Raw genomic sequence first — 24,881 nt, 5'->3', positions numbered from 1 at the left:
TGTGGTTTAAGCATGCATTCAACAAACACAGTTGGACAAAGCCAGGCAAATTAGTACAAGAGTGCATCAAACATGACAGGTTTGCATCTTCTAAATCAGTGTTAACCATTCAAAATATTATAATGTTAACATTAAGTATTACAAATTCCATATGAAACAAGCATTAGCAGCCAATAACTTACCCTCATCCCTTCAAATCTTGATAGTGCGCGAAGAGGCCTTAGTGCTCTGAGGGTTCTGAGGGATTTGATTGGCCCAAGGTCAGAGTAGCCCATCCAGTTGGCAACTAAACTAATCAGGGAAATCTGTAGCAGAATCAAAACATTTCCCATTCAAGTGCTATCACAAAACCTTTCTGGCATAGGAGATGTATTATCACATACAGGCAAGCAGTGAAACTTACATCTACAATGAAAAAGTCTAGCCAACACCAGGCATTGGTGAAATAGGTCTTGAAGCCATATGCAACCCATTTAAGGAGCATCTCGATGACAAATATGTAGGTGAAAATCTTGTCAGCATACTCCAGAATTATCTTGATCGTTCGGCGCTTTTCTATGTATATATCTTCAAAAGCCTGCCAAAAGAAAACATTATCTACCTAGATATGTGTCATGACAGGATCAGTGTCTTAACGCTATCATAAAAAGGTCATCGTTTCTAAATTTGTTGCCGTTATGACAACACTCACAAGAGCTCCACTGCTGAGGAGGATCATAAAGATTATGAAGGTTTCAAACCAATCATGCTCCACAATAGTAAAGCAGGTCTTGCGGAGGTTCCACCATTTTTTGCCTTTGTCTTGGGTGATGTCCACCATCAGACATGGCCAGCGCCTCACACAGTCTGAGAAAAGTGGAAAGGTTTGCGATTACCTCATAATGTCAGATTACAGAATGGCTACTGAAAAAGACTTCTGTGACTTTTTAGTTTTGCTTATTTAATAAAATTGTTGTTCATACTGTCAGTGAAGCACGCCTCTGGCTCCAGTGGCTCTGGCTCTTCTATTTCCGGTTCAGGCTCAGGTGGTCGATAGTCTGCTGTGCTGCATACTGAAGAATCTTCACTATTCCGAGCACCCATCAGCTAGACAAGAATCACAGTTAAAGTTCAGATGCAAATGCCTTATACAATCACACAGATGAAAATACTGTTAACTCACTTTGATATTTCCTGGGATACTAATTTGATCTTTCACATTTTCCTGAAACAGCAGACGAACAGAAAACAAACTTTATTAAGCGTTCATAGGAGTTTGAGAAACATCCAGCACACAAGTTTATTGTCCCAAAAATACATTATGGGGATCCTGGGAGCACAGACAAATCCCTTTGAGGTTACGTCAGGAACAACATCCGGTATTATTTATTTTGAGAATAATTATTTTCTTTGCTGCCTTATTTCCAACAGTTACAAAAATATATATATTCTGATGATAGTTAGGATTTATTTTAATGTTTGGTAAATTTCCTAATACACAGTTCCAATACATGTTTAAGCTATGTTGCCAGTTTGTTAACCAAAGTCGAATTTTACTTATGCTGGATATATATTTCCTGATTAATTGAATTTTAGCTGCAAATTTGAAAACAAAAAAGTCAAGTTGGACTCGTGAATGAATGAATGAATGAATGAATTAACCAATACAATTTATCGTTGGTGGTCAAGAGCTGTTAAAATCTTATTTTGAGATGAATAATAGATCACAAGATGGCAATTATTTGAAATAAACTGTATAAGACTTTGGATAAGAAGTTTTCTTACGGTATTCTGCTGGCTATGTCCCTCATCTAAACTCTCAGAGTGATTATCATCATTGGAATCACTGGTTTCATCTTCATCATCCTCATCGTCCTCTCCCAGATTTTCAAAGTCTGACTCTCCCTGGGCAATTGGCACACTAAGACTAAACTCTCCATCCACAATAAATCCAGAAGGCCGGCCTTCAACTAGGCAATCTGATATCCCATCTGCCAGTTTGAAAGTCTGACTGGTGTCCAAATGGTTCATTTCAATTCCTTCCGTTTTAGGGTCGACGTCATCAGCAGGGCCCTCGTCAGGCTCCTTGGGCTTTCTGCCAAGAGTCCGCAAGATAGTTTGAATGATGAACGCTTTAAACCAGTCGATGAACCGTGTGATCCTGCCGATGGCAATCTGGAGATTGTTCATCTCTCCGTCATCTTCTCCTGCAGAAAGGTTGTCTCCACTGAACGAGCTGAGCAGTAAGGCCAAAAAGAGGTTCAGCACCTGAGTTCAAAGAGTAATGAAGGTAATTAACAGCTTCTTATTGTTCATTTTGTTTAGTGAAAATAAATATTTGACAGTCAAAGTGATGCCTAAAGAAGTGAGAATTAGGAATCATTACTCGACTGCAAAACAGTGATCAAGTTTATATCCAGTGATTAGTGAGTAAAACTGTACTAACTTTGCTGAACCAAACACAAGTTTGGAATAGCTCAAGCAGACATCATATACCATATTGTTCCTGTGACGTCACATCAGTAAATATTATGTTGTCTGCCTCCTGTCTCAGATGCAGCTATCTTTAGTTACTCAAACATGTTATTTGATTTCGCGGCTTCTATTTCCCAGGTTTAGCAGGAGATCATGGTTACATGGACTAGTGGGAATGCTCATCTCGTTTATTCCAGTGTCAGAGATGTCAATAAGAAAATAAAGCTGATGGACAATATGAGCTGCACAAAAACCAAACGCGACAATGAAAGATCGGAAATGGATTTGATGATCTTTGATGAGTGGAAAAAATAACTGTGGTAGAGGTTATAGTGTTTTTCAGGGTCATGTTCCTAGTCTCCTGGAATATAATTCAGGTGATTTGTCAGCTAATTCCATTAGCTTTGTACAGTTCCGGTAACCTGATGAAGTGAGACATTTCTTCCTTGTCTTAGAGGAACAGTGTGGCCTATAGGAAATGTACCCAGTCAATTTCTTGCTGCAAAATAGATTAAAATTTTAAAAAAAAATCTAAACATTTAAAACTCATTACTTTTGGTTTTATCTGAAGGCACAGCCAGCAGCTTGAGCTGATGTTATATTATCATTTGTTTAATAAAAACTATGCATAAAAGCTAGTGGTGATTTCATGCTCATTCAACTAAAGAAAATACTCTGCGTGATTCTCAGTTCAAAATAAGCCCCTCCCTCTGAGCCAAGTTTATTCTAATTGGCTGCCCATCTCACACAGAATGATCATCCACCATTCTAACAGTAATGTATGACATAAAATAAATAAAAACATAATAAGTCCCCTTTAAATCTTCTCTGCTCCATATGCTGTGGTGTTGATGGCTCAATATGATTACCTCTACATCGATTAGAGTTCAATCTGCTATCAAATGACTTCTCTTTTACACCCAGACGCACTGCCACCTGAGCTGTGCTCGCTCAGCTGTCCGCGTTTGTTCCATCAGTGGCAGCATGCTTACTTGAGCCGGATCTTAGCGCATACTCAAGGTCAAAACCACTGTTTGGTAGCTTAAGTCATTAGATTTAAATAGAAACCCCCTCCCATGAACCTTGTAAGTATATTATTTGCCTCATTATTAGAGAAAAAAGTGTACATTCATGTGTTAAGTAAGCATGCTCAGGTTTAACAGTGGGTAAGTAACTTTAAGATCCAAGAAGCCTCAACAATTTTGGCACAGCGTGCCTAACACAATACTTCAAACCTTGATGATGAGCCATTTCCTTTTCATTTCTATGAATAACCTGATAGGAAATGGATTTGGCTCTAGTCATTAAATATGATGCTGAAATGATGTCTGACAGTGATGGTCTGTATGGCCTTGTTTCGTGAGGCCAAGATAAAAAGGTCAGGGGGCAGCGTTTTCATGCTACAGACACTCAGAATTCTTCAGAAAGCATTACAAACCCTGAAGCCTCATCACTCTCAATCAGTTCAAAGGCTGTTCTGTTAAATTGTATATGTTGGACTGAAACAATCTCCTGGGAAATAAATGTCACTCTGACACATGTCATTCATCTAGATCCCCAGTTGGGCAATGAGTCCAATCAAACAACAAAAACTGCTCAGGAGCAGCTTGAGGAACATGAAAAATCTCAAAATACCCGTGAGAGGTGCCATAACAAGCCTGATCCATGGATACTATGCAACAACCCACAGAACACAGAGGATCTGAAGTCTCGAACCACAGGGGTGAGGAGGTCAGGTGATCCTGCACTGATGGGTCAAAATTTTCTTGGCTGCACGACTGGGGCATGCACGGTATAAGAGAGGTTGTTTTAATCTTTTGGCTGATCCGCATAAACAGTTCTTTCCTCCAGCTCCAACAAAAAAAAGTTTCACAAGTTTTTCCTTAACATACTCAAATATTTACTTCACAATCTCCTAGATGGATCACTGAAATAACTAAGACTTTCTTTCTTCAATCTTCAGTCTGAAGATAGCATGCAGTTGTTGGACTCACCACTAGGTTTCCAATGACCATGACCAACATGAAGACAACTAAACACATCCCAGTTCCGGCAACCTCCATGCAGTCCCACATAGTCTCGATCCACTCCCCACACAGGATGCGAAACACGATAAGAAATGAGTGGAAGAAGTCGTTCATGTGCCAGCGCGGCAATTCACAGTCCAAGGAGATCTTGCACACGCAGTCGTTGTAGTTCTTGCCAAAGAGCTGCATGCCCACGACGGCAAAAATGAAGACGATGATGGCCAGCACCAAAGTCAGGTTTCCTAAAGCCCCTACTGAGTTACCGATGATCTTGATGAGCATGTTGAGAGTGGGCCAGGACTTTGCCAGTTTGAAAACTCGAAGCTGTCACCAAACATGGGACAAAAATAAATAAAAACATTTAGTAATAGCAGAGCAGGTAATTCCACTGTGTTAAACTGATGCAAAGAAATTTAATCAGTGTGTCTCACCAGACGGAATGATCTGAGGACTGACAGACCCTGAACATTTGCCAGCCCCAACTCCACCAGACTGAGTGTAACAATGATGCTGTCGAATATGTTCCAGCCAACTTGAAAGTAGTAGTAGGGATCCATAGCAATAAGCTTGAAGACCATTTCTGCTGTGAAAATACCTGTAAAAACCTTTTTTAAAAAGATAAATGTTTTTTTCACCCCTTAAATCTGAGCAATGTCTTTAAAGTATTTTAAAATGTTAGGCAGCACATACCAGATTCCCCACTGACAGCATATAGTCAAACTCCGGGGTCATGGGGTAGTGCTCCATGGCCATGAAGAGGGTGTTGAGCACAATGCAGATAGTGATAGCCAGGTCAACAAAAGGGTCCATCACAACAAAGTATACTCGCTTTTTAAAGACCACCCAGGGGGTACAGCAGTCCCACTTCAGGAAAAGGTCAGCAAATTTGTACCAGCCAGGTGGGCATGGCCTCTGAGTCTCCTCCAACTCTAGAGAAAGAGGCAGAAAACAAAAGGTAATATTAAACCTCACTTAAACCTAAACTTTCAACCTAAAGTCCAAGTCTTGTTGCTTCAGGTTATAGCTGTGCTGAAATAGATCTAGCTTAACACCATGTTTGACAGGAATCTCTGCTACACACAATATATTTAGCCTCGTTATGATAAGCTCAAGACAACTCCACTGTATCGGCCTTGGATAAATTAATGAACAATGTTAACAACTGCTTGATAATCTTAGGAATTATTGCTCACACCAGAGCACCTAATGCTAAGCCTTGTGTATTTCTTCTTCACCCCCAGTGGCACCCGACACTTCCAGATGCCAGATTTCTCCACGCAGTATAAAAAAAAAACATTACCCCGAAATAGAGGTTATGTTGTTGTGCCCTCAGCTTACATTAATCAAAGCTAAACAACATATCCTAATTTTGTTAGTGTGATATCAATATTGTGTGTGTTTGGTGCTGTACCTTCCATGGCAGCTGCAGTGAGCACAGTCAGAGCACTAGCAGTTCTCTCTGCCATGCATGGTTCATCCAGTTGAAGCATGCTGTGAACGGAGCCCAGTGACTTCTCTCTGCATTCATAATCCATGGCAGACTGTAAAATAGCATAGCATAGCATAGAGTCTTTATTTAAACGCACTTTATATCCAACAATGTTGACCAAAGTGCTACAAATATAGTTTGAGAATTTCTCAAAACACATAAGTCAAGGTATGTAATTGCAGATGGACAAGGCAAAGGTTTTTAAAAACACTCATACAGGCAGCACTAACTATAACTTACCTCGTTCATGGTAGGCGCTCTGATCATTAGACGTGGAATAATTCTCCCATTGCAATCTTTGACAATTTCATCACGGTCAAGGCTCTGTTCGTCATCTGCCAAATCAGACCCAGTGTGATGGCTGAGCGAGTTCTTGCTGGTTAGAGTGCCTTGGCTACCAAGCATCTTAGCCTGATTGGCAGAAGATAAGTCATTCAGTAAGAAGTCTTTGTTATTGCATTGGACAGTTTATAAAACCCTTTAAAAGATGGCTCGGCTGTAATTTTACAGTATAAAATATTACTTTATTATAATTTAGTACTGAATAGGTGACATTCCATGTCCTATCTGCATCTGCTAGTCTTGGTAGCCAGGGATCGGTCCATCAGGGACACCGCTCCTGGCCACCATCCGGCTCACAATGCACCCGACCCCAACGGTGCCTCCTGCAGGAGATGGTCCTGCAGAAAGATGGGTCTTCCTGCAGGATGGGTTAGGAAGATGGCCACCAGACGCTTGCCCTCGGGCAAACTCTCCGGACCTGGCTCTAGAGTGGGGCCCTCGTAACCCTATCCTGAGCAGGGTGAACTGTTCCCTAGGTGTTCTTCTCATAGGGGTCTTCTGAATTGCTCTTTGTCTGGTCCCTCACCCAGGACCAATTTGCTATAAGAGACCCTACCAGGGGGCAGAAGCCCCTGGACAACATAGCCACTGGGAGCCCTGGGACACAAAACTCCCTACACCATGATAAGGTAGCGATTCCCTACTCTCACCTATGGTCAACCAAAAAAAGAAATTGGAAAAGCTACACTACTGTGGGTAGTGACCGAAAGAACAAGATCGCGGATACAGGTGGCAGAAATGGGCTTCCTCCGAAGGGTGGATGGCATCTCCCTTTGAAATAGGGTGAGAAGTTCAAGGTGAGAAGTTCAGGGAGGAGATCAGAGTAGAGCCGCTGCTCTTCCACATCGAAAGGAGCCAGCTGAGGTGGTTCGGGCATCTGACAAGGATGCCTACTGGGCCCTCCTGGTTGAGGAGTTCCAGGCATGTCCCACAGGGAGGAGGCCCTGGGGCAGACCCAGGAAACACTGGAGAGATTATATCTCTCGGCTGGCCTGGGAACGCCTTGGTGTTCCCCCGGACAAGCTGGAGGAGGTGGCTGGGGAGAGGGAGGTCTGGGCTTCTCTGCTTAGGCTGCTGCCCCCGCAACCCAGAAGAAGGTGGAAGGATGGATGGATAATACTGAATAAAAAGAAGAAAACAAAGTTTTTACTATGAGCCATAGGATGGCAAAAACCAGTACTGGGATTTTGGCTAAAAGGCTTGAAGGTGAGACTAGTTTTGACCTGTAATAATACTCTAAACGTTTGAACACGTGGACAGCATGAGAAGTTATTGTAAAGTAATATAAATTTGGCAATGAGTCAGGGATTGCTGGGACACTAAATCCAAATAGTTGTGGTTAAAAGTGGTTGTTGTGGCACATATTTGTGTCTTATACACTTTGCATATTCAGTTTTATTTTGAATTTGATCCAGGCAAAGACCAATCTCTTCCAGTCATCCAGGAGGAATTTAGTGTTAATCAGTGCATTTTTCAGGAAGGAAAAAGCACCACGTCACAAGGCAAAGTAAATAATAGTTTGAATCTATGACCAAGAGTCTCCCTAGATCACATCCCTTGAAAAGCATCCGGTGCCAGAAAGAACTGCATATAAAGAAGGAGGTTCAACACTGTAAATACTGTCTCTGTGTATAAGTTTGATTTATTTGCCAATAATAGTCTTTGAAACTTGCATCAAAAATGCTTTTGATTGTTTTTGGAAAAAATAATAAATCAAGCAAATGGAACACAAATTTGTTTGCCATTTGTTTTAATCAGTTTTTGAACTAATTCTGATTTCAGTGTAACAGGCCGGTGCAAGTTACCTGCTCTTGATTCTTGACTTGCTCTAGTAGTCGCTGGAACTCCTCCTCTTTTTCGATGGCCTCTTGCCGAGTTGCCTGATTCTGTTCGTCATAAGCCATGGCTACCACAGCCAGGATAAGATTGATGAGGTAGAAGGAGCCCAGAAAGATAACGACTACAAAGAACATCATGTATGTCCTACCAGCTGCCCTCATGATCTGTTTTAAGAACAGAAAAGAAGCTACGAGGACTAAGGACAAATTTCTTCACAATACATTTTTAAAATTAAAGCATAAACTGTAATGAAGCAAATGAAAGAAGAGCCAACCAGCTGGAAAAGGTTCTCCCAGTAGTCCTGGGTCATGAGCCTGAAGAGGGCAAGGAAGGCCCAGCCAAAAGAATCAAAGCTGGTGTAGCCAAAGTTTGGGTTCCTCCCAGCCTTCATGCATGTGTATCCTTCGGGGCACTTCCTGTCAGCAGAGAAGAAAAGTTATCCAACTACATCTGGACTCCCAGCCTCCAAATCACACTTGCAACCTTTCTAAAACTTCAGTTAAGGCTCATGTCTGGACTGAAACTCCAGTACCCCAAATAAAAGACAAAATTAGCACTGTAGCATCTTTGTGGTGATACGCACCCAGCATCGGAGCTGTTTCCACAAATCAGAGCATCTTGGCTGCCTTCCAGAAAGTATTGATTCTCTATAATCAACCAAAAAAAGAAATTGGAAAAGCTACACCTTTACACCACTGTGGACAATATTGATTTAAAATTACAGATGAAAAACTTAGAGATTAGATGAAAAATACCTGAGTTTTCAATATATTCAGTGAAATTGAAGGTGCTGTTGGTATATGTATCATTTAAGCCAATGGTGTCGTTGAAGTCCACTGTGTTATTGGATGAAGAGGTGCCGTTAAAGATTTCAAACATGGTGTCATTTGTTTGGATGGGCCATCGCACACATTTCTGTCGCAGGTTTCCCATAAAAAGCTGAAGACCAACGAGTGCAAAAACCGCAAGGGCAAAGACTGTCAGAATCATCACGTCCCCCATTTTCTTCACTGACTGGATCAAAGCAGCCACAATTGTTTTCAAACCTGACAAAACACAATTGATACATGAGTGGTCTATATTTGGAAGTCTCAAAAACCAGTAAAAATAATGTGTACTGAGTGGAGTTAAACTATTAGTGTTATATTAAAACAGAACGCATACCAGGAATCACAGTAATTGTTTTAAGGGCTCGAAGCACACGAAATGTCCTCAGAGCAGACACATTGCCGAGGTCAACGAATTCAGTGACGTAACTGGGAAAAGGCACAAACATATCAAGGAAATGGTTTCCGTGCCACCCGATGTAAGCAGAGGCCTCATCATAAAACATAAAAATAAAACAAAAACATTGGCAGCGGCCAGCGGTACTCTGTGTTTGTGTGTTTCCGATTTTTAATAGATACACCTGTGGTAATTTGAAAATCCTAGGTGACTTCCTTCTTGAATTATCACATTCACAAACTTGGGTGTCTATGTTGCCCACCCTCCCGGCAAGGTGACGACAATACCCCATCAGAATTTTACAGCCAAGGTGTAAAAAGGGAACCACACTAGCAGCTAATAAGACAGGTACACTGTTCTGATGTAATGAAGCAAATGGAAAAACATTTGGTTTTAGTCAATCTTTTACTAAAACCAAATGTCTTTGTTGGATAACCTTCAGTGGTTATATTGCACCAGCAAAAAGGGTGGAGTTCCTACTGTCATTTAAGTACTAACAACTATTTACCAAATGCATCTACATAGTTTAAATAAACACACAAGCAGATACTTACGCCATGCTGATCACCATGAAATCCAGCCAATTCCATGGATCTCGAAGGAATGTAAAAGATCCAACACAGAAACCTCGAGACAACACTTTAACTGTTGCCTCAAAGGTATAAATACCAGTAAAGACATACCTACAAAGAAAATAATCAGAATTAATTATCCAAACTACTGTGTGAGGTGTGACGTGTGAATAATCAGTGATGAGCTACTTACTCAACAGTTTTACTCCATGCTGGTGGGTTGCTCATTGTCATGAACACGCAATTCGATAGAATTGTAATCATGATGAACATGCTAAATAATTTAAGTCAGGATTAAGGAAGCGTACAAGAATACTGTCACACCATTCAAACTAAAATACACTCAATAAATCAAAAGGATATGAATGTATGAGAATTTTGATGGCTCCTCTCCTAACCAAACTAAAGGGGCTCAGAATGTTGCACGCCGGTTCTGCGTTGAACCTGAAGATCGTGTTTCCTTTGGTGATCACAATGAATGTCTGAAAAACACAAAATTATCTATGAAGTTTGTAATTTTTTGCACAAAAAACAACATTTCAATTAATTCTCTAAGAGACCCTGCATGGAGCTGCAATGACACATTTTAAGATACAGTCGAGTTTATTAGAGCCTGAGTGTGCAATGTGTTTGTGTGCTTCAGCAGAGCTTTTTCTTCCATGTGTGCTCATACTGACTTTCTGTGTTTCATAGAAGGGGTCTATGTCCTCCAGGGGTGTGTTGAGCAGCTCTGGTGGAGGGTCCCCAAAGATCATGGGCAGACCCTTGCCTGCCTCCAGATCAGCATTCGGGGTTGCTGGTTCCTCGTCATCAGCCTTTACTTCTGCTGCCTTTTTCCTTTCCTCCTCGAGCCTCTTGATCTTCGCCAGTGATTCCAGAGTAAAGGGGCGAAACGCATCGGTGCCTGGGGGAGGAAGCAGCAGCACCATCTTTGCATTGCGAAGGGATACCGCCTTGCCGGGGTTTCCCTAGAAGGAGCTGGTGGGAGGACAGTGAATGAACAGAGAGAATATAAAACAACCATAGATTTTTAAATAGGTCCAGGTGTCACATGCAGATAGGACATACAAAAACCTTCAACACAAAGCAAATCAAAACATGAGCTTTACAAATTTACATAACCCGTATAACATTGCCTTTTCTAACTAACAATATGCATCAGATGCCCAGGTGAACTCTTGTTTGTCTTGACTGTTGTGCATCTTGGGTTCTTGGGTCTGACTTCTTGTCCTCCTCGGCTGCTCTGTGCAGCTTGTGCAGTGCTATTTTAAGTGTCACTGAGCAGAGAGCCACTTTAAGGATGCTTCTAAAACTCATTCAGGTGGAACTTAAAAAGCAGTTTTGAATGGTTGCAATCAGCTCAAGCAGCCTCATCAGATCCACAATGTGATGCAGATGTAAACAATAACTAAAGGTTAAAGGTTGACTGAAACCTCAGTGTGTAGTTTAACAGTCTTGTGATTTATAAAACTGCTTCTCTGCCTGCTACTTTACAAACATGTTATACATGTTATAAATGTAATAACCTTAAAAAAAAAGATTTATGAACACTTGTTGCAACTTTACGATAACCTTCAAAATGATGGTTTACAAACCAATTATGGACCAAATACACCAGTAAACATTAGGAGTTGTTGTACATTTGCTGATACACTCAGTGCCAAATGTAACTCAAATAACTCATTATAACCAAGGCATGCAGAACACCACCTCCAAACACATAGCATATCAAACCTTCAAGCAGATGGGCTACAGTGGTGGCACTCCTGTCAGCTAAGAACAGAAAACTTAAGGCTATAATTCACACACAAAAAAACTGCATAATAAAAGACTGGAAATATGATGCCTGGTCTAAGCATTCTTGATTTGTGCTGCAATGGACATGAAAGCATGGATCCATCCTGGCTTGTATCAATGATTCAGGCTGGTGGTGGTGGTGGTGGTGGTGTAATAGTGTGGGGGATATTTTCTTGGTCCACTTTGGGCCCTTCAATGGCAGGAAAGCATTGTTTAAAGTATTGTTGCTGTCTAAGTCCAATCTTTTACAGCAACAGTAAATGGATGGACTGGTACTTATATAGCAGCTTTCTTCTCAGAATAAGACCTCAAGGAGTTTTGTATTACGTGCCTCATTCACCCATTAGTACACAGTGCTTTTATCTACACCTAAGCACTTTTACCTAACATTCACTCACTCACAAGCCAATGGATGCAACTCAGGGATCAGAGGGGATCAATCCACCAACCTTCTAATTGGTAGATAAACAACTCTTCCACCTGAGCCCTAGCCACAGTTGCCCCAGCTGTTTGCCCACCCTCTGATGCCTACTTACAGCAGGAGAGTGTGCCATGTCACAGAGCTCAAATCATTTCAAACTAGTTTCTTGAACATGACAATGAGTTCTAAAAAGCGTCCTCAGTCTCTAGATCTCAATCCAACAGAGCACCTTTGGGATATGGTGAAACAGGAGATTCATTCATGCATGAGCAGCCAACAAATCTGCAACAACTGTGTGATGTGGTTGCCTCAATTTGGACCACAATCACTGAGAAAGGTTTTCAGCATGCCTTTGGATCCATGGCATAAAGAACTGAGGTGGTTCTGAAGGCAAAAAGAGGATTCAACCCAGAACTAGCAAAGGTATATCTAGGCTGTGTACATTTTACTGACAAAGATAGGAAATGGCTGTACCTTTGCAAAAGCACATAAACCTATGATGATCTGAAGCCAAATGTAAACACACCCTGCATTTCTCTACATATGTCCTAAATACAAAGACTTAATTATAGGTCTTAGTTGCTCTAATGTGTGTCCAAACACCTCACCATCTCTCATTTCTGCCTTCTACCTTCTGCTTTACATCTTCAGCCCAGCACTGCCCCCTCACCTCACCCTCCTCGCCCACCACTGCACCACAAGCAGTTAAAAGTGACCATATGGTAGCAAAATGATTAGACAGACTTAGGACAGGGTCCTGGACTTTCCCACCACTCTAAAGATACCGTGACATTAGTTGTCTACATCGGATTACTTATTACCTTAGCAGGCGCTTCACATCAGGTCCAAGCAGCATTTTCTTACATCCTTTGATGTGTTTAGCAGCCAGAGGAGATCACTTTTGTCTGCAGGAGCTAAAGTTAGCTCCCACTGTGCTGGACATGATCATTTATTAAATCAAATATATGTCTCTATATGACTAATGAATAAGACGAATAACATCAGCATCCTACAGAATAAATAAACATTTCCCCTTAGGAATTTGCCCAAGAACAACAATATTAATATACAGTTATATGCTAATTTCAAGGAGGAAAACAAAGCATAACTGGAGCCTTAAACTGAAAAGAATAATTAATACAATCTAAGAAACACACTGTCTACAAGTCAAGTACCAAAAGTTTGGATTTTCTTAAATAAGGCTGCACAAGAAGGAATTACATAACACCAAATCACCAAAACAGGCAACGAAGACTGTACAAAGAAAAAGGTTCTTGAGTTCACACACATAAGTCAACATGATGGCATAAACAGACTGATGCACTGATCAAAGACGTGAACGTGCAGTTATACTTGCTCGAACCACTTCACTCGAACATAAAATTCTGCATTCACACACATGTGAAGACACGCACACGCTCGCACAGATACGGTGGCTGCCCAGCTGCTACAGGCAATCAAGACGGAGCGTCGTGTTACAGAAGCCCGATGACTCTGCTCATTCCTTCCTGGCTGAGTCTTTGCCCTGTGCCTTACATCCCTCCGATAAACAGGACAGCATGCCAACTTATCTTACCACGCTTCTTCTCTTTACCTTCTATTAAACCCAAGGCCCCCAAATATACAGTAAGCTTCCACGTCTGCACCCTTACCAAACCCACCCACTATTCCGCCACATGGCATTTGAGACTCTCGTTCTTTCATTCAGTCATTACCATCTTTACCCTATCACTCATCAAACTCATTACCCTATCACCATCTTTGCTCCTAATCACAACAAAACACAAACCAGACTAACTCTGTGGTCCCCTGAAATAATACCAATAAATTGGTCTGCATGTCCTTTATTTATGACCATTCACCTATAAAACCAGGCTATTTCAGTTGGGCAGATCTGCACCTACCCAGTAATCCCTTCATACCCCCTTCTTAGCGCCAGTTTCCTCTCTCATCATCCCGTTTCAAAACCCCCATTTTGGACCCCGAGGGCCTCGCTGCTCGCGACCCTAAAATACACATCGTGAGATTGGATGTGTTTCTACGTGGCTTATGGGGGAAATTTCCTGATGGCGTTACATCACTCCATAACTGCTGAAGCCAGCAAATGTCCTTTAAAGAAAAAAAAAAAAGAGCTAGGTCCTTCAGTATCAAAAAAAAAGTCTTCATGAGTTGGTTGTTCCCTCATAAGTTAGGTAAGTAATACGTTTCGTCACCATTTTTTTAAACTGCAAATATCAGTGTGTGTTTCCCCACAGGAAAGAGCCAGCACTGAAAGAGCCTGCGATATTCTGTGTCAGCCAAAGGAGATTCTTGATATCTTACTCCTCAATAAACCATTTACAAACCGTAAATAAAATCCTGTCTAATTTTGAGTATAAGCACCAAGAAAGCATTTGGTTCACTGTTTTAAATAATCAGGTCCTGTACTTAAGTAAAAGTAATAATCTAAAATCACTTAGTTTTCAGTAGGTCTTTAACATCAAAGTTGCTGCAGTAAAATAAGCCCCAGAACGAGGAGCCGTCTTGATAACTGTCCAAATGTTTTAATTGGTGGTTACTAATAGAAGGTTTGGTTACCTTCTGAGGGCAACCTGATAAGTAAAAGAGGTCTTGAGATGATTAATTAGAGACAGAAGCCATACAGACATTTGAAACACTTTTTTTCTTTTTTGTTTTGAAAAATACTGGAGACATTTTGAGTCAAACAAATATTGAAATGGTTGGGACAGTGTGTAAAATGTAATTTTTTCACATTTTATTCAGTGTAGCAAATTGAAAACACGACATCTTTAAAAAATACACATGTAGTTGGACTTTTCTACAAGGAAGCTGTTCTGTTTGAATAGGTACAGTACAGAGTTTAACATTATTTTGCTGAAATATGCAAGGCCTTCCCTGAAGAAGACTGCGTATGTTGCTCTAAAATATCTTTCAGAATTGATGGTGCCTTTCCAGATGTGCAAGCTGCCAGTTCCACAAACACCCCCATACTGTCAGAGATGCAGGCTTTAGGATACAGAGCTGATAAGAAGCCGAATGTTTCCTCTGCTCTTTAGTCCAGAGGACATGGTATCCATGTTTTCCAAAAAGAATTTCAAGTTTTGATTTGTCAAAACCCTTGACCATCGTCTATTTTCACTTCTGAAAAACAGTCTCTCTATATTTTATACTCAGTCATGTTACTGACCCATTGCCAGTTAACCTAATTAGTTGCCAAATGTTCCTCCAGCAGCTTCTTTTTACCACCACTTGTTTTTCCTGTCTTTTGTTGCCCCCATTGCAACTTTTTTGAGATGTGTTGCTGTCATTAAATTTGTTTTCATGAAACAGAAAAATGTCTCAATATAAACATTTGAGACATTTATCCTATGTTCTATTGTGAATATTGGTTCCTGAGATTTGCAAATCATTACATTTTACAAAGGCTCCTCACATGGACTCATAATTCAGAAGCCCTCTACAGAAAAGGGCAGAGCAGGCTGTACCTGCTGTGGAGACTCAGGTCGTTTGGAGTGGAGGGCCCACTCCTGAAGACCTTCTATGACTCTGTGGTGGCCTCAGCTATCTTTTACGGTTTGGTCTGCTGGGGTGGCAGCATCTCTGCTGGGGACAGGAAGAGACTGAACAGGCTGATCAGAAGGGCCAGCTCTGTTCTAGGATGCCCTCTGGACCCAGTGGAGGTGGTGAGTGACAGGAGAATGGTGGCTAAGCTGTCATCCCTGTTGGACAACATCTCCCACCCCATGCAGGAAACTCTGACAGCACTGAGCAGCTCCTTCAGTGGCTGCAGCACCCATGGTGTGGGACGGAGAGATTTCGCAGGTCTTTCCTCCCCACTGCTGTCAGACTGTACAACAAAGACTCCAAACACACACATCCACACAGATGCAATAACACTAAGTGCAATACTCTTTTCTAACATGGTTGTATTTTTACTCAGTTGTATATAGAATTTGTATTCTATTTTTATCCTATTGTGTATTTTATTCTATTTTATTCTACTGTATATAGTATTTTATTTTATTCTGTACAGTTATGTACTGTATTTATTCTTATTATATTCTAATTTTTGCTACATAACTTTTGCACTGTCCACTTCCTGCTGTGACACAACAAATTTCCCACGTGTGGGACTAATAAAGGTTATCTTATCTTACATTTTGGGAACTGGTGTTGTTGGACTATTGACATGTTTTGTGAGGTTTTGGTTTAATTGAAAAAAAAAAAAAGACCCGGGTAGCGGTCATGTCCGGTTAGGGGCTCTGTTGGCTCTCAGGTGACTGTTTCCTCGCGGCTGCGTGCAGCGGGGCTAGGGGAGGGTCTGTGCTGACGGACGTGGGTTACTGACCTGGTAGCCTGGCTGCCCCTGGGTGGGTTCGGGATGGGCGTGAACCCCCGTTCTCTGCGACCTGCTGGAGCGGGGGGGCTAGGAGGAGGAGTTGGCCGTCCGACTGCGGTCTGGAGTGTGGGGCCTCCCTGCTGCTGCGGAGTCGGGGTGGTCTGCCTCCCCCCACCGCAGGGAAAAGGGTAATACCACCTGGGTCTGGGTGCAGTTCCCCCTCCAGGGGCAAGGGTACCTAGACCCGGTTTGTAGAGTACGCTTGGGGAGTGTGATCATGTGTACAGCGTCTCTTTATGTCTGTCTCCACGTTGGTTGAGTGTGGAGTAAGTGCATATGAGAGCATGAGGGTGGGAATGGATGTTTGTATATGTGTGTGCCTGTATTTCTGTGTCTATATGTCAGGTTGGGTGTCAGGCGCCACCTCTCTGGGGACATCTCAGGCCCTCCAAGGTTTGGAGGCCTATCTCCCCCTACCACCACTTCCCCTGCCAGTGGCGGACTCCCTCAGACATCGGTGCGTTGGTGGTTCTTTGTGTCTGGGGGTGGGCGTCCAGGTACACACCGGCTCACTCCTTGACGGCCGCTTATCGGGGCCTGGAGCCTGGGGCTCGCTCGGGCCACTTCGGAGGTGGGGTGCCCCCGGCCTCTCGGCCTGGGGCTCGGTCACTCAGGCACGGCTGGCTGCCGGCGGAGCTCACGGGCGCGTCACTGCAACTCCCCCTGGCTTCTGCTCCGCGGCTGCTGAGTGAGCCCTCATCTGGGACTCTCCTCAGCTCTTTCTGGGACAGTGGCGCGGCTGCCCCTCTGTTGGTCTTCCTTGGTCTCTTGTGTTCTGGGGGCCTCTGGATGTCTGGAGTTTTGATCTCCTCCATACCTGCTTCATGCCCTGGAGGACGGGGCTGTGGCCCCCCCACACCCTCTAGCAGGAGGGGAGAGGGAGGGGAGAGGGAGGGGAAACAGGAGGACAAAGGAGGGGGGAACAACTAAGCTGTAGTGCCTCTGCACCTCACTGTACAATACCTTGTGCAATACTTTTTGTAAATAGTCAACAGTGCAATAGACTCAATACTTGAAATGTGCAATTCACTTGTATTTTTATTTTTTATTCCTATTTATTCTATTTATCCCCTTTGTATATTTTATTTATATTTGTCTCTGTATTTATATATGTGTGTGTGTGTGTGTGTGTGTGTGTGTGTGTGTGTGTGTGTGTGTGTGTATATATAACAGTTCTGTAACTGTAACTTTGGTCGTTGCTGTGCTTTTTTTGGAAGTCGAATTTCCCAGAGGAACCCACCCGAGGGATTAATAAAGTTCTATCTTATCTTATCTTATCTTATCTTAGATCATTACATGAAGGAACCTTTTAAAAAAACAAGCGTGTCCATGCTCACAGGTGTACACACGGGTGATCACACCCACAAACTACACCCTTTTTGGCTCCTACCTCAAAGCACACTGTGTTCTGTTGATCTTATGTGCTGCACAATGTTTAATATTTAGTATTTACTGTCATATTCCCATATATCATTGTGATGTTGTTTATTCTATTACTCTTGTTCTCTTCTGCTTGTTTTCTTTTTTCTTTCTCAGCAGGTGACCCAGGTGATTGATATATGCATTTTTTCTCCTTCTTTTTTTTCTGCTCATTCTGTTGGTTTTTGTCTTTTGCCCTTCTCCCCCGTCCCTCTTCTCAGCTGTTTCTCTTTCCCTCTTTCTTTCTCCCCTTCTTTCCCCCAGTCAAGTCTGTCCCGTATTCAGTAAGTGAAAATAAAATAAACAATAAAAGGTGAATCAAATGGACCATTACGGCAAGGCTGGGATGGTCAATTTGGTAAAGTAAATCCGTTGGGCATCTTTCTTTGCCTTTAGACAACAATTCTGATGGCAAAAGAGCCAAACGGGACAGGCAAAAAAAAAAAAAAAAAAAAAAGAGTGGAGAGTAAAAGGGGATTTATTGAAATGCATTCTTGAAAGTATTAGCTATTAAAATTGACCAGAGTAAAAACCTAGTATGGTATTTGTAAAAAATAAAAATAAAAAAAAAGGAAGAAGAAGAAGAAAGAAATAAAATTAATCCAATAGAATATAAAGTACAATCTCGCCTTTAAAATATAGTTGCATTAATATTTATCATACTTTATAAGTTCTTTATTATTTCATTAAGTATAGTTCTTGAAAGGTCCTTTCCTCCACTGGTTTTATCTTGAGAGTAAAACTTAAGACACATCATCACGGCCATGCCTCCATGCTGTCAGACACAGTTGGAAACAGAGGAGGGAATGTCGGATTTCAGAAGCCTTCCCCGACAGTAATATATATATCACCTTGCATGTCAGTGGACACCGTGTGACCTGAGACATTCCAGCTGAGGATATAGACGGGGTAATGTAGATACCTCTTCGTTACATTATATGGCTGGGGAATGCAATTGCCAATATTCGCCTCTGGAAACCAACTCAGCTGGCTTTTGGCTTTTATCACAAGGGCAGGTTGAGTTCAGATGGTGATACAGAGTGTGCTGTATACTCAGAGACAGTAAATACATTTCATTTAACCACCATTAACCCTCTCAGGCTCAAATTAAACCTTTTGTTGCTAATGCACAACCAAGTCCTGCAGTGGTACTTCTGAGTAAAAAAAACTCATAAAATATGTATGTGGGGTAATCAGGTTGTTAGTTTTTAACTTCCAAATCGGCAATGCCTGCCTTGAGAGGGTTAATCAAACACCAAATCCTCAAGTTGCTAACATAATCAGAAGAGCAATGAGATCTTGAGGGGAAAAAAATGTCACATCAAACAAGCATGACAGCAGCTTGGAGTTCAAAGACAAATCTTGTGGTCACACAGCAGACATCTCAGTCCCTTCAATGCACATAATTGAGTGCTGTGTAATTATAAATGACAGCACCACAGAGCAAACAAGGACCTTTATTCACACATCCTTTGGCATTTGCCATCCTCCTGTTCCCTTTTTTCTCACGGGGTCAACTTACAACACTGTAGTTTGCTCTCACATTGTCATCCACCAATTACCCATATATTTCATACTCTCACAGGAAGCCACACTAACAGAAACTGCACCTGTTGCTTCTCCCTGTGGTGTTACTGTATGCTACTACCATAGGCATAGATTTCAGGGGGGATGCAAGGTATAGAAATGTTTAAGAAGCACTACAAAGGGGGAAAAGTGCAACAGCATTACTCAGAGATAAATGCCTCCTATATTGTTCAGTCTTTATTCTTCAGTAATGGGTCTAAGCATGCTACACCCTCAACCTCTAGGTGACTTCTTTCAATCACAGGTTGCTTACTGGAAGCCAGCCTGTTTCCAAACAATCACAACCCGACTTGGACTAAATGCAATCACTCTGGGCAGATTGGTAAATAACTGCCATCTAATTTGTAAAGACAGCTTGCCAACATATAGCTCAATGAATCTTAGTCAGTCTGTGCCAATGAGCACAACTTGTCTGCACTGCATCTCTTTGCAATGGTAGACTTAACTGATTGCCACCTGGTTAATGCACTGGCTACATAGACGAGAGTGGTATCAAATCTGGTCCCTGTCTACAAAGTAACTCTTTCAGATGAAATTAGATCACAAGTTCAATGCACATGGTCACAGTACTTTTAGCCATGCTAAGGTCTACAGTCTATTTTCCCTTGTGTGACTGTAGCATTAAATAAGTTTATATTTGTAATCATCAACCGGTACCAAGATTTTTACTTTTCCTTTACAAGAAGTTATTTCCAATACAAGTTGATGTAGAAAAGGCAGAAACAAGTGCAAATTGGCCCAAATACCACATCTAAAGTGGCTCTCGCAATGCTCAAACCAAACCAAAGTGCATGGATACCAACAGACAAATCATAGCAGGGGCGTAATTTCCAGGGGGTGTAGGGGGGTTATGGACACCCCCCCCCCCCCAAAAAAAAAATAATCAGACCCAACCAATATAACCCCCCAATAAAGTTATGAATTATTTTGCATAAATAGGCTGTTCATTTTCTTTACTCATTTCAGTTATTACCAGCAAAATAGTTGCATATTTAATCATCTGGGAATTTACCCAGATTCATTTATTTATTTAGACAGAGATCTTGAATAGCTATAGATTTTTAATCCAGACTTTCATTAAAGAAAACTGCCTAATAATGTGCTTCTGGCTGACTACAGCGACTGCTTACATAAATGTTTGAGCTCCTGGAGGGTGACGACTTCAAAACATCATGATACTAATAGAATATGAGATTTCAAGTGGGGAAAGTCAGCCTTAGAGCTAACGCAGATGTCACGGTCTGGAGTCTGTGGATTCCGTGTTTATGTTTTAAGTTGATTAATATTCTGTGGTTTTGTTTATTTTGGGTTGTTTGTGATTATTCCCAGTGTCTAGTGTTCTCTGTGCTCTTGTCTAATTACCCCAGCTGTTTCTCCCTCCTTTTTCTCATTCCCTGATTGTTTCTGTGTGTATATAAGCCCTGTGTTTTTACCTGCTTTTTGCTGGTTTGTTTGTGTTTTGCCCTGTCTCCATGTGTTGCCATTTAAAGGGTTCAAGTTTGCTTTTGTTAGTTTTTTCCAGTTTAGGTTCTGCACTTGCCATCATCACTGCTATTTGTACCGTCACTGTCAAAATAATGCTCACTCACATCAGAGGCTGTGCCTGCATCTTGGGTCCTAATTTCCACACTCCACACAGCCTGCCATCGCAGCTGTGACAGCAGGAGATCACCACTGAAGCAAGCTTGTTTTAAAAAGAGTTACAGTTATTTCCATCATTACGGATGATTCGTTTGTGTATTTTATTTTTGTATGTATTAATTTATTTATTTTTGTCACGCAGGATTACTCAAAATCTTATTGATGGCACTGCATGATTCTATCTGATTGTGGATATAGAAACTTTCTGATGGATTTTTTTTTTTTATCATAAGGTGATAAGGCAAATTTAGACATTTCATATCACCTCACCTTACAGCAACACATGAAAATGAAATAAGAAAAACTGTGAGACATCATTTTGACGCCACAAAGGAAATATCACAAAAAATCCAGAGATAGAGGCGCAATTCATGCATTGTGAAGAGGGAATTCTCAGCATTGGTGGTGGTATGAAAGCTCTCTTCCTGTAAAATTGTCCTCTGGTCTGATACAACTTTCTAAACAGATTTCTGTGGTCTCAAACTGACCCATTTGGCCTTTGCACTCAGTGAGCGGAAATCTGAGTAGATTACATGTGGAAGTGATATGGAGAATATTCCATCCAGCTTGTGTGGGACCAGGGGGAGCTATTATCATAACCATAACACCAACAGAGACCTTAAAAAACAGACATCTATATGAGGGGCTGCCAATGTTTGAACCATCTCACTAAATAATATTTCAAAGACAAACAATATTTTAAAGACAAATACACTGCATCAGGTAGCTGAATAAATTAGATCATGTTTTTTAGAAAAAATCTTTACTTATCTTTAACCTTATTTCACCTTTTGAATACTGTGGAAAATACAGAGCCCCGGCCAGGCAGTCACATGGTCTTACTTGGTGAAAGTAACTCAAAACCGACACCTTCTGCATCCAAGAACATCTGATACAAGACACACAAACACACTCCTGGAGAAGAAGCCAACAGATCTCTCCATAAAATTTCCATTTTGTGCATATGAAAAAACACACATATGTATTTACACCAGATATGTCAGGTCACAAGTAAGAAGGTTAGGGAAGAATGCAGAACAGAAACTACAACTTTGTATTTTTAAATTTAAATATGAACTAAAATTGTGAAAATAAAATTTAAAAATGTTTAAAAATGCCCCCTGAGGTCCCAACCCATGTTGGAAGTTGCACTGATCCTACTGCTTGGCCTCCACTGTGTAAGTCCAGCTGTTACATAAGATCTGCAGGTGCATTGTTGGCAGCCTCTAACAGGAACACCAGCCTCCGGGTTTTTGACGCCGCTTTGCCTGCATGGAGCCAGGCTGTATGCATAGTCCTGGACCTCTGATTTTGGCAGCATGGATTAATGGAAACGGCTGGGTAGGAGCATCCACAGCATCACAGGATCTTGCCCATCTGCTATGAAGACATGAGCTAAAAATACAACTCTGTCTCTGCAAGAGGAAGCGTAGTGGGGGTTTTGAGAAGGTTGCAGTGTCCACACTGGACATTACAGCTACGTGCCACATGGGAGTTTCACCTCGCAGGTGTAGAAACGGCCCTGTTGTGATGTTCACATACGCTTTCCCTGCGTTACTATTGCATAACATTTGCAATGAAATAATTTGTCACAGCTTATGTATGCACACAAACAACCACATGCTTCCTCATAAACATATTTAATAAGCTTTTGTGAAGCCATAAATCTGTCTGGCTCAATTACAGTGTATTTCTGGAACAAATCCAAAGCCTCTCTTATCAAAAAGCTTTTCATTTATTTATTTTTTTGATTGGCGCGGAAGTACGCAGTACCCAGCCACAGAAAACTGTGAAGGTTTCACCCCAGTCCAAATAAGAAGAGCATAAAATCAAGTGATTCTAAAGAATAGCTTAACTGCCCTCATCTTAAAATCTGGAAGATACCAAACTTGTCCGTTTAATTTCAAGTAAGGGAGCAAATATAGCAAACTCACAACCAATGAAGACACCAAACAGCGCCAAATAATCATCAAACCCCTCCCGAAACTGCAGCCAGACAGGCAACTTTTTCCGAGTCTTAACTTAATGCAGGAGCCACCTCCAGGCTCATGGAAGGCAACAGAATACAGGTGGTGCGTTACCTTGCACGGGAACAGAAATATTTCCACAGAATCCAAGAAAATAGAAAAATAAAACAGTGTCTTCTTTCAAGTCTTACACTGAGAACGCAATTCTTCTCCTTCCAGCGCGGGGCTGCAAGGCGGCTGTTGCTGGCGCAGTGTGGCGTCCTGCAGTGAAACCGGAGGAGTCGCTGCAGGTAAAATCAGACCTTTGACACTTAGGTACCGGATTCACGTCCCGTTCCCACACCGCTGGTCGCTCCTGAGCGCATTTCCCAGAGTGAGACTCGATTACTATTATTTTGTGGCAGAGAGAAGAAAAGAACCGCGGCAGCGCTGATGAACGGAGCGCACGACGGTTTCTTCTCCCCAGCACGGACCCATGAGCGCATGATTCCTCTCACTTAAAAGTTTTGGAGCATAATCTGTTGAGCATTATAAAAATAAGGAACTGAGAGCTGAAGTAGTTTTGGGTTTTGCCAGAATGTGAAAAATCTGCACATTAAGACCTTCTGGTGACATAATACGTTTGCATCAGCACTTCAGAGAGTGCTGATATAAACACAGAGGAGTTAAACATAGCCTGAAAACAGGACTGCAGGTGTTTGGTTGAATTTAATGAAAAGAAAAGAAAAGAAAAGAAAAAAAAACCTTAAAATCTCAGCTCTGTTCACCAATAAAATATTTAAATCAGAGGTGTTAAACTTATTGTATTTCAGTATTCTTGTGTGTTTGTAATCCATTTATCTGATTTCAGAAATAAACTTGAGCATACTTTGCAGGTTCGTACACGAGAAAAACAAATGTACAGTTTGAAAATCTGGATTAATTTTTTTTTCCAGATGTTTATGAGCCTAAATAATAAACATCTATATTAAAACTTTCTCTTACAATAACTGTTTCCACTGTGAGCTATTATGTCAGCTGTGTGGCTGATACCATCCTTACAGACTGGAGCCAATAGAAATATATTGCATCAATAAGTGGGATGTGAGGATAATGGATGAAACTCCTGTGTGAACTCATAGTGGGACACCTTCCCCTTGTTATCAGGCCATTCTGATGTCAACAGTTCGGTATTTAACAATGTGCATCAGTTTTGACCACTTTTGATAATTTACTGCCATTACAAAGAAGCACGAGGGTTATAAATCAAACTGCTGCTCTGAGTAAATTGGCAGTTTGGTTTACCATTCTGTATGTCCAACTTCTCTCCAAAACACACTTTTTAAAGACATTCAGTGAATGGACCCACTCGATGGCCCCAATTTAATGTTTGAAAGAATATTTGAACGAATAAAACATACTTATAGATTTAAGGTTCCCACCTAAGTATCTAAAACACATGTCTTTGCACCCCAATAAAAGACAGGAAAGAAGTAAAAGACTTACTACGGACTACCACCGATTTTAGTGTTTTTCTTTTTAAAAAAAATTAAAATGTGTATTATGCTGATGTTAAAAATTTATGTATGAAAAGTATCAAATGTTTACTAAATGTGCTTCCCCCACATCTATGACTCAAATTAAACCTGCATCTGCAGTTTAATGACAATAATATTAATACGAGGATGTCACCTCTTATCAAATTTATGGAGGGTCACATTATA

The 24,881-nt window shown here is 41.4% G+C and overlaps 1 protein-coding gene across 1 annotated transcript in view; it reads right to left on the bottom strand.

The window, feature by feature from the left end:
- scn4aa (sodium channel, voltage-gated, type IV, alpha, a) overlaps positions 1-23,428 on the bottom strand; it is a 28,619-nt gene extending 5,191 nt beyond the window's left edge. The window contains exons 1-21 of the mRNA XM_085285177.1: positions 23,370-23,428; positions 10,625-10,925; positions 10,311-10,429; positions 10,141-10,230; positions 9,930-10,058; positions 9,316-9,407; positions 8,907-9,197; positions 8,735-8,798; positions 8,426-8,567; positions 8,118-8,315; positions 6,211-6,381; positions 5,893-6,022; positions 5,172-5,410; positions 4,913-5,086; positions 4,449-4,805; positions 1,765-2,247; positions 1,163-1,204; positions 963-1,086; positions 692-846; positions 404-577; positions 183-305 (exon numbers count right to left, since the gene is read on the bottom strand). Coding sequence (XP_085141303.1) covers positions 183-305; positions 404-577; positions 692-846; positions 963-1,086; positions 1,163-1,204; positions 1,765-2,247; positions 4,449-4,805; positions 4,913-5,086; positions 5,172-5,410; positions 5,893-6,022; positions 6,211-6,381; positions 8,118-8,315; positions 8,426-8,567; positions 8,735-8,798; positions 8,907-9,197; positions 9,316-9,407; positions 9,930-10,058; positions 10,141-10,230; positions 10,311-10,429; positions 10,625-10,876 — 3,549 coding nt within the window. The 5' untranslated portion in view covers positions 10,877-10,925; positions 23,370-23,428. The remainder of the gene's footprint in view (positions 1-182; positions 306-403; positions 578-691; positions 847-962; positions 1,087-1,162; positions 1,205-1,764; positions 2,248-4,448; positions 4,806-4,912; positions 5,087-5,171; positions 5,411-5,892; positions 6,023-6,210; positions 6,382-8,117; positions 8,316-8,425; positions 8,568-8,734; positions 8,799-8,906; positions 9,198-9,315; positions 9,408-9,929; positions 10,059-10,140; positions 10,231-10,310; positions 10,430-10,624; positions 10,926-23,369) is intronic.
- Positions 23,429-24,881: the final 1,453 nt, after the last annotated feature.

This window comes from Mchenga conophoros, linkage group LG8 (genome assembly GCF_057382185.1).
Source record: "Mchenga conophoros isolate Kocher_MC1m ecotype Shallow Benthic linkage group LG8, M_conophoros_male_GT1.1, whole genome shotgun sequence".
NCBI lineage: Eukaryota > Metazoa > Chordata > Actinopteri > Cichliformes > Cichlidae > Mchenga > Mchenga conophoros.
Note: the sequence above shows the minus strand (reverse complement) of the source record. Positions and strands in the feature narration are given on the sequence as shown.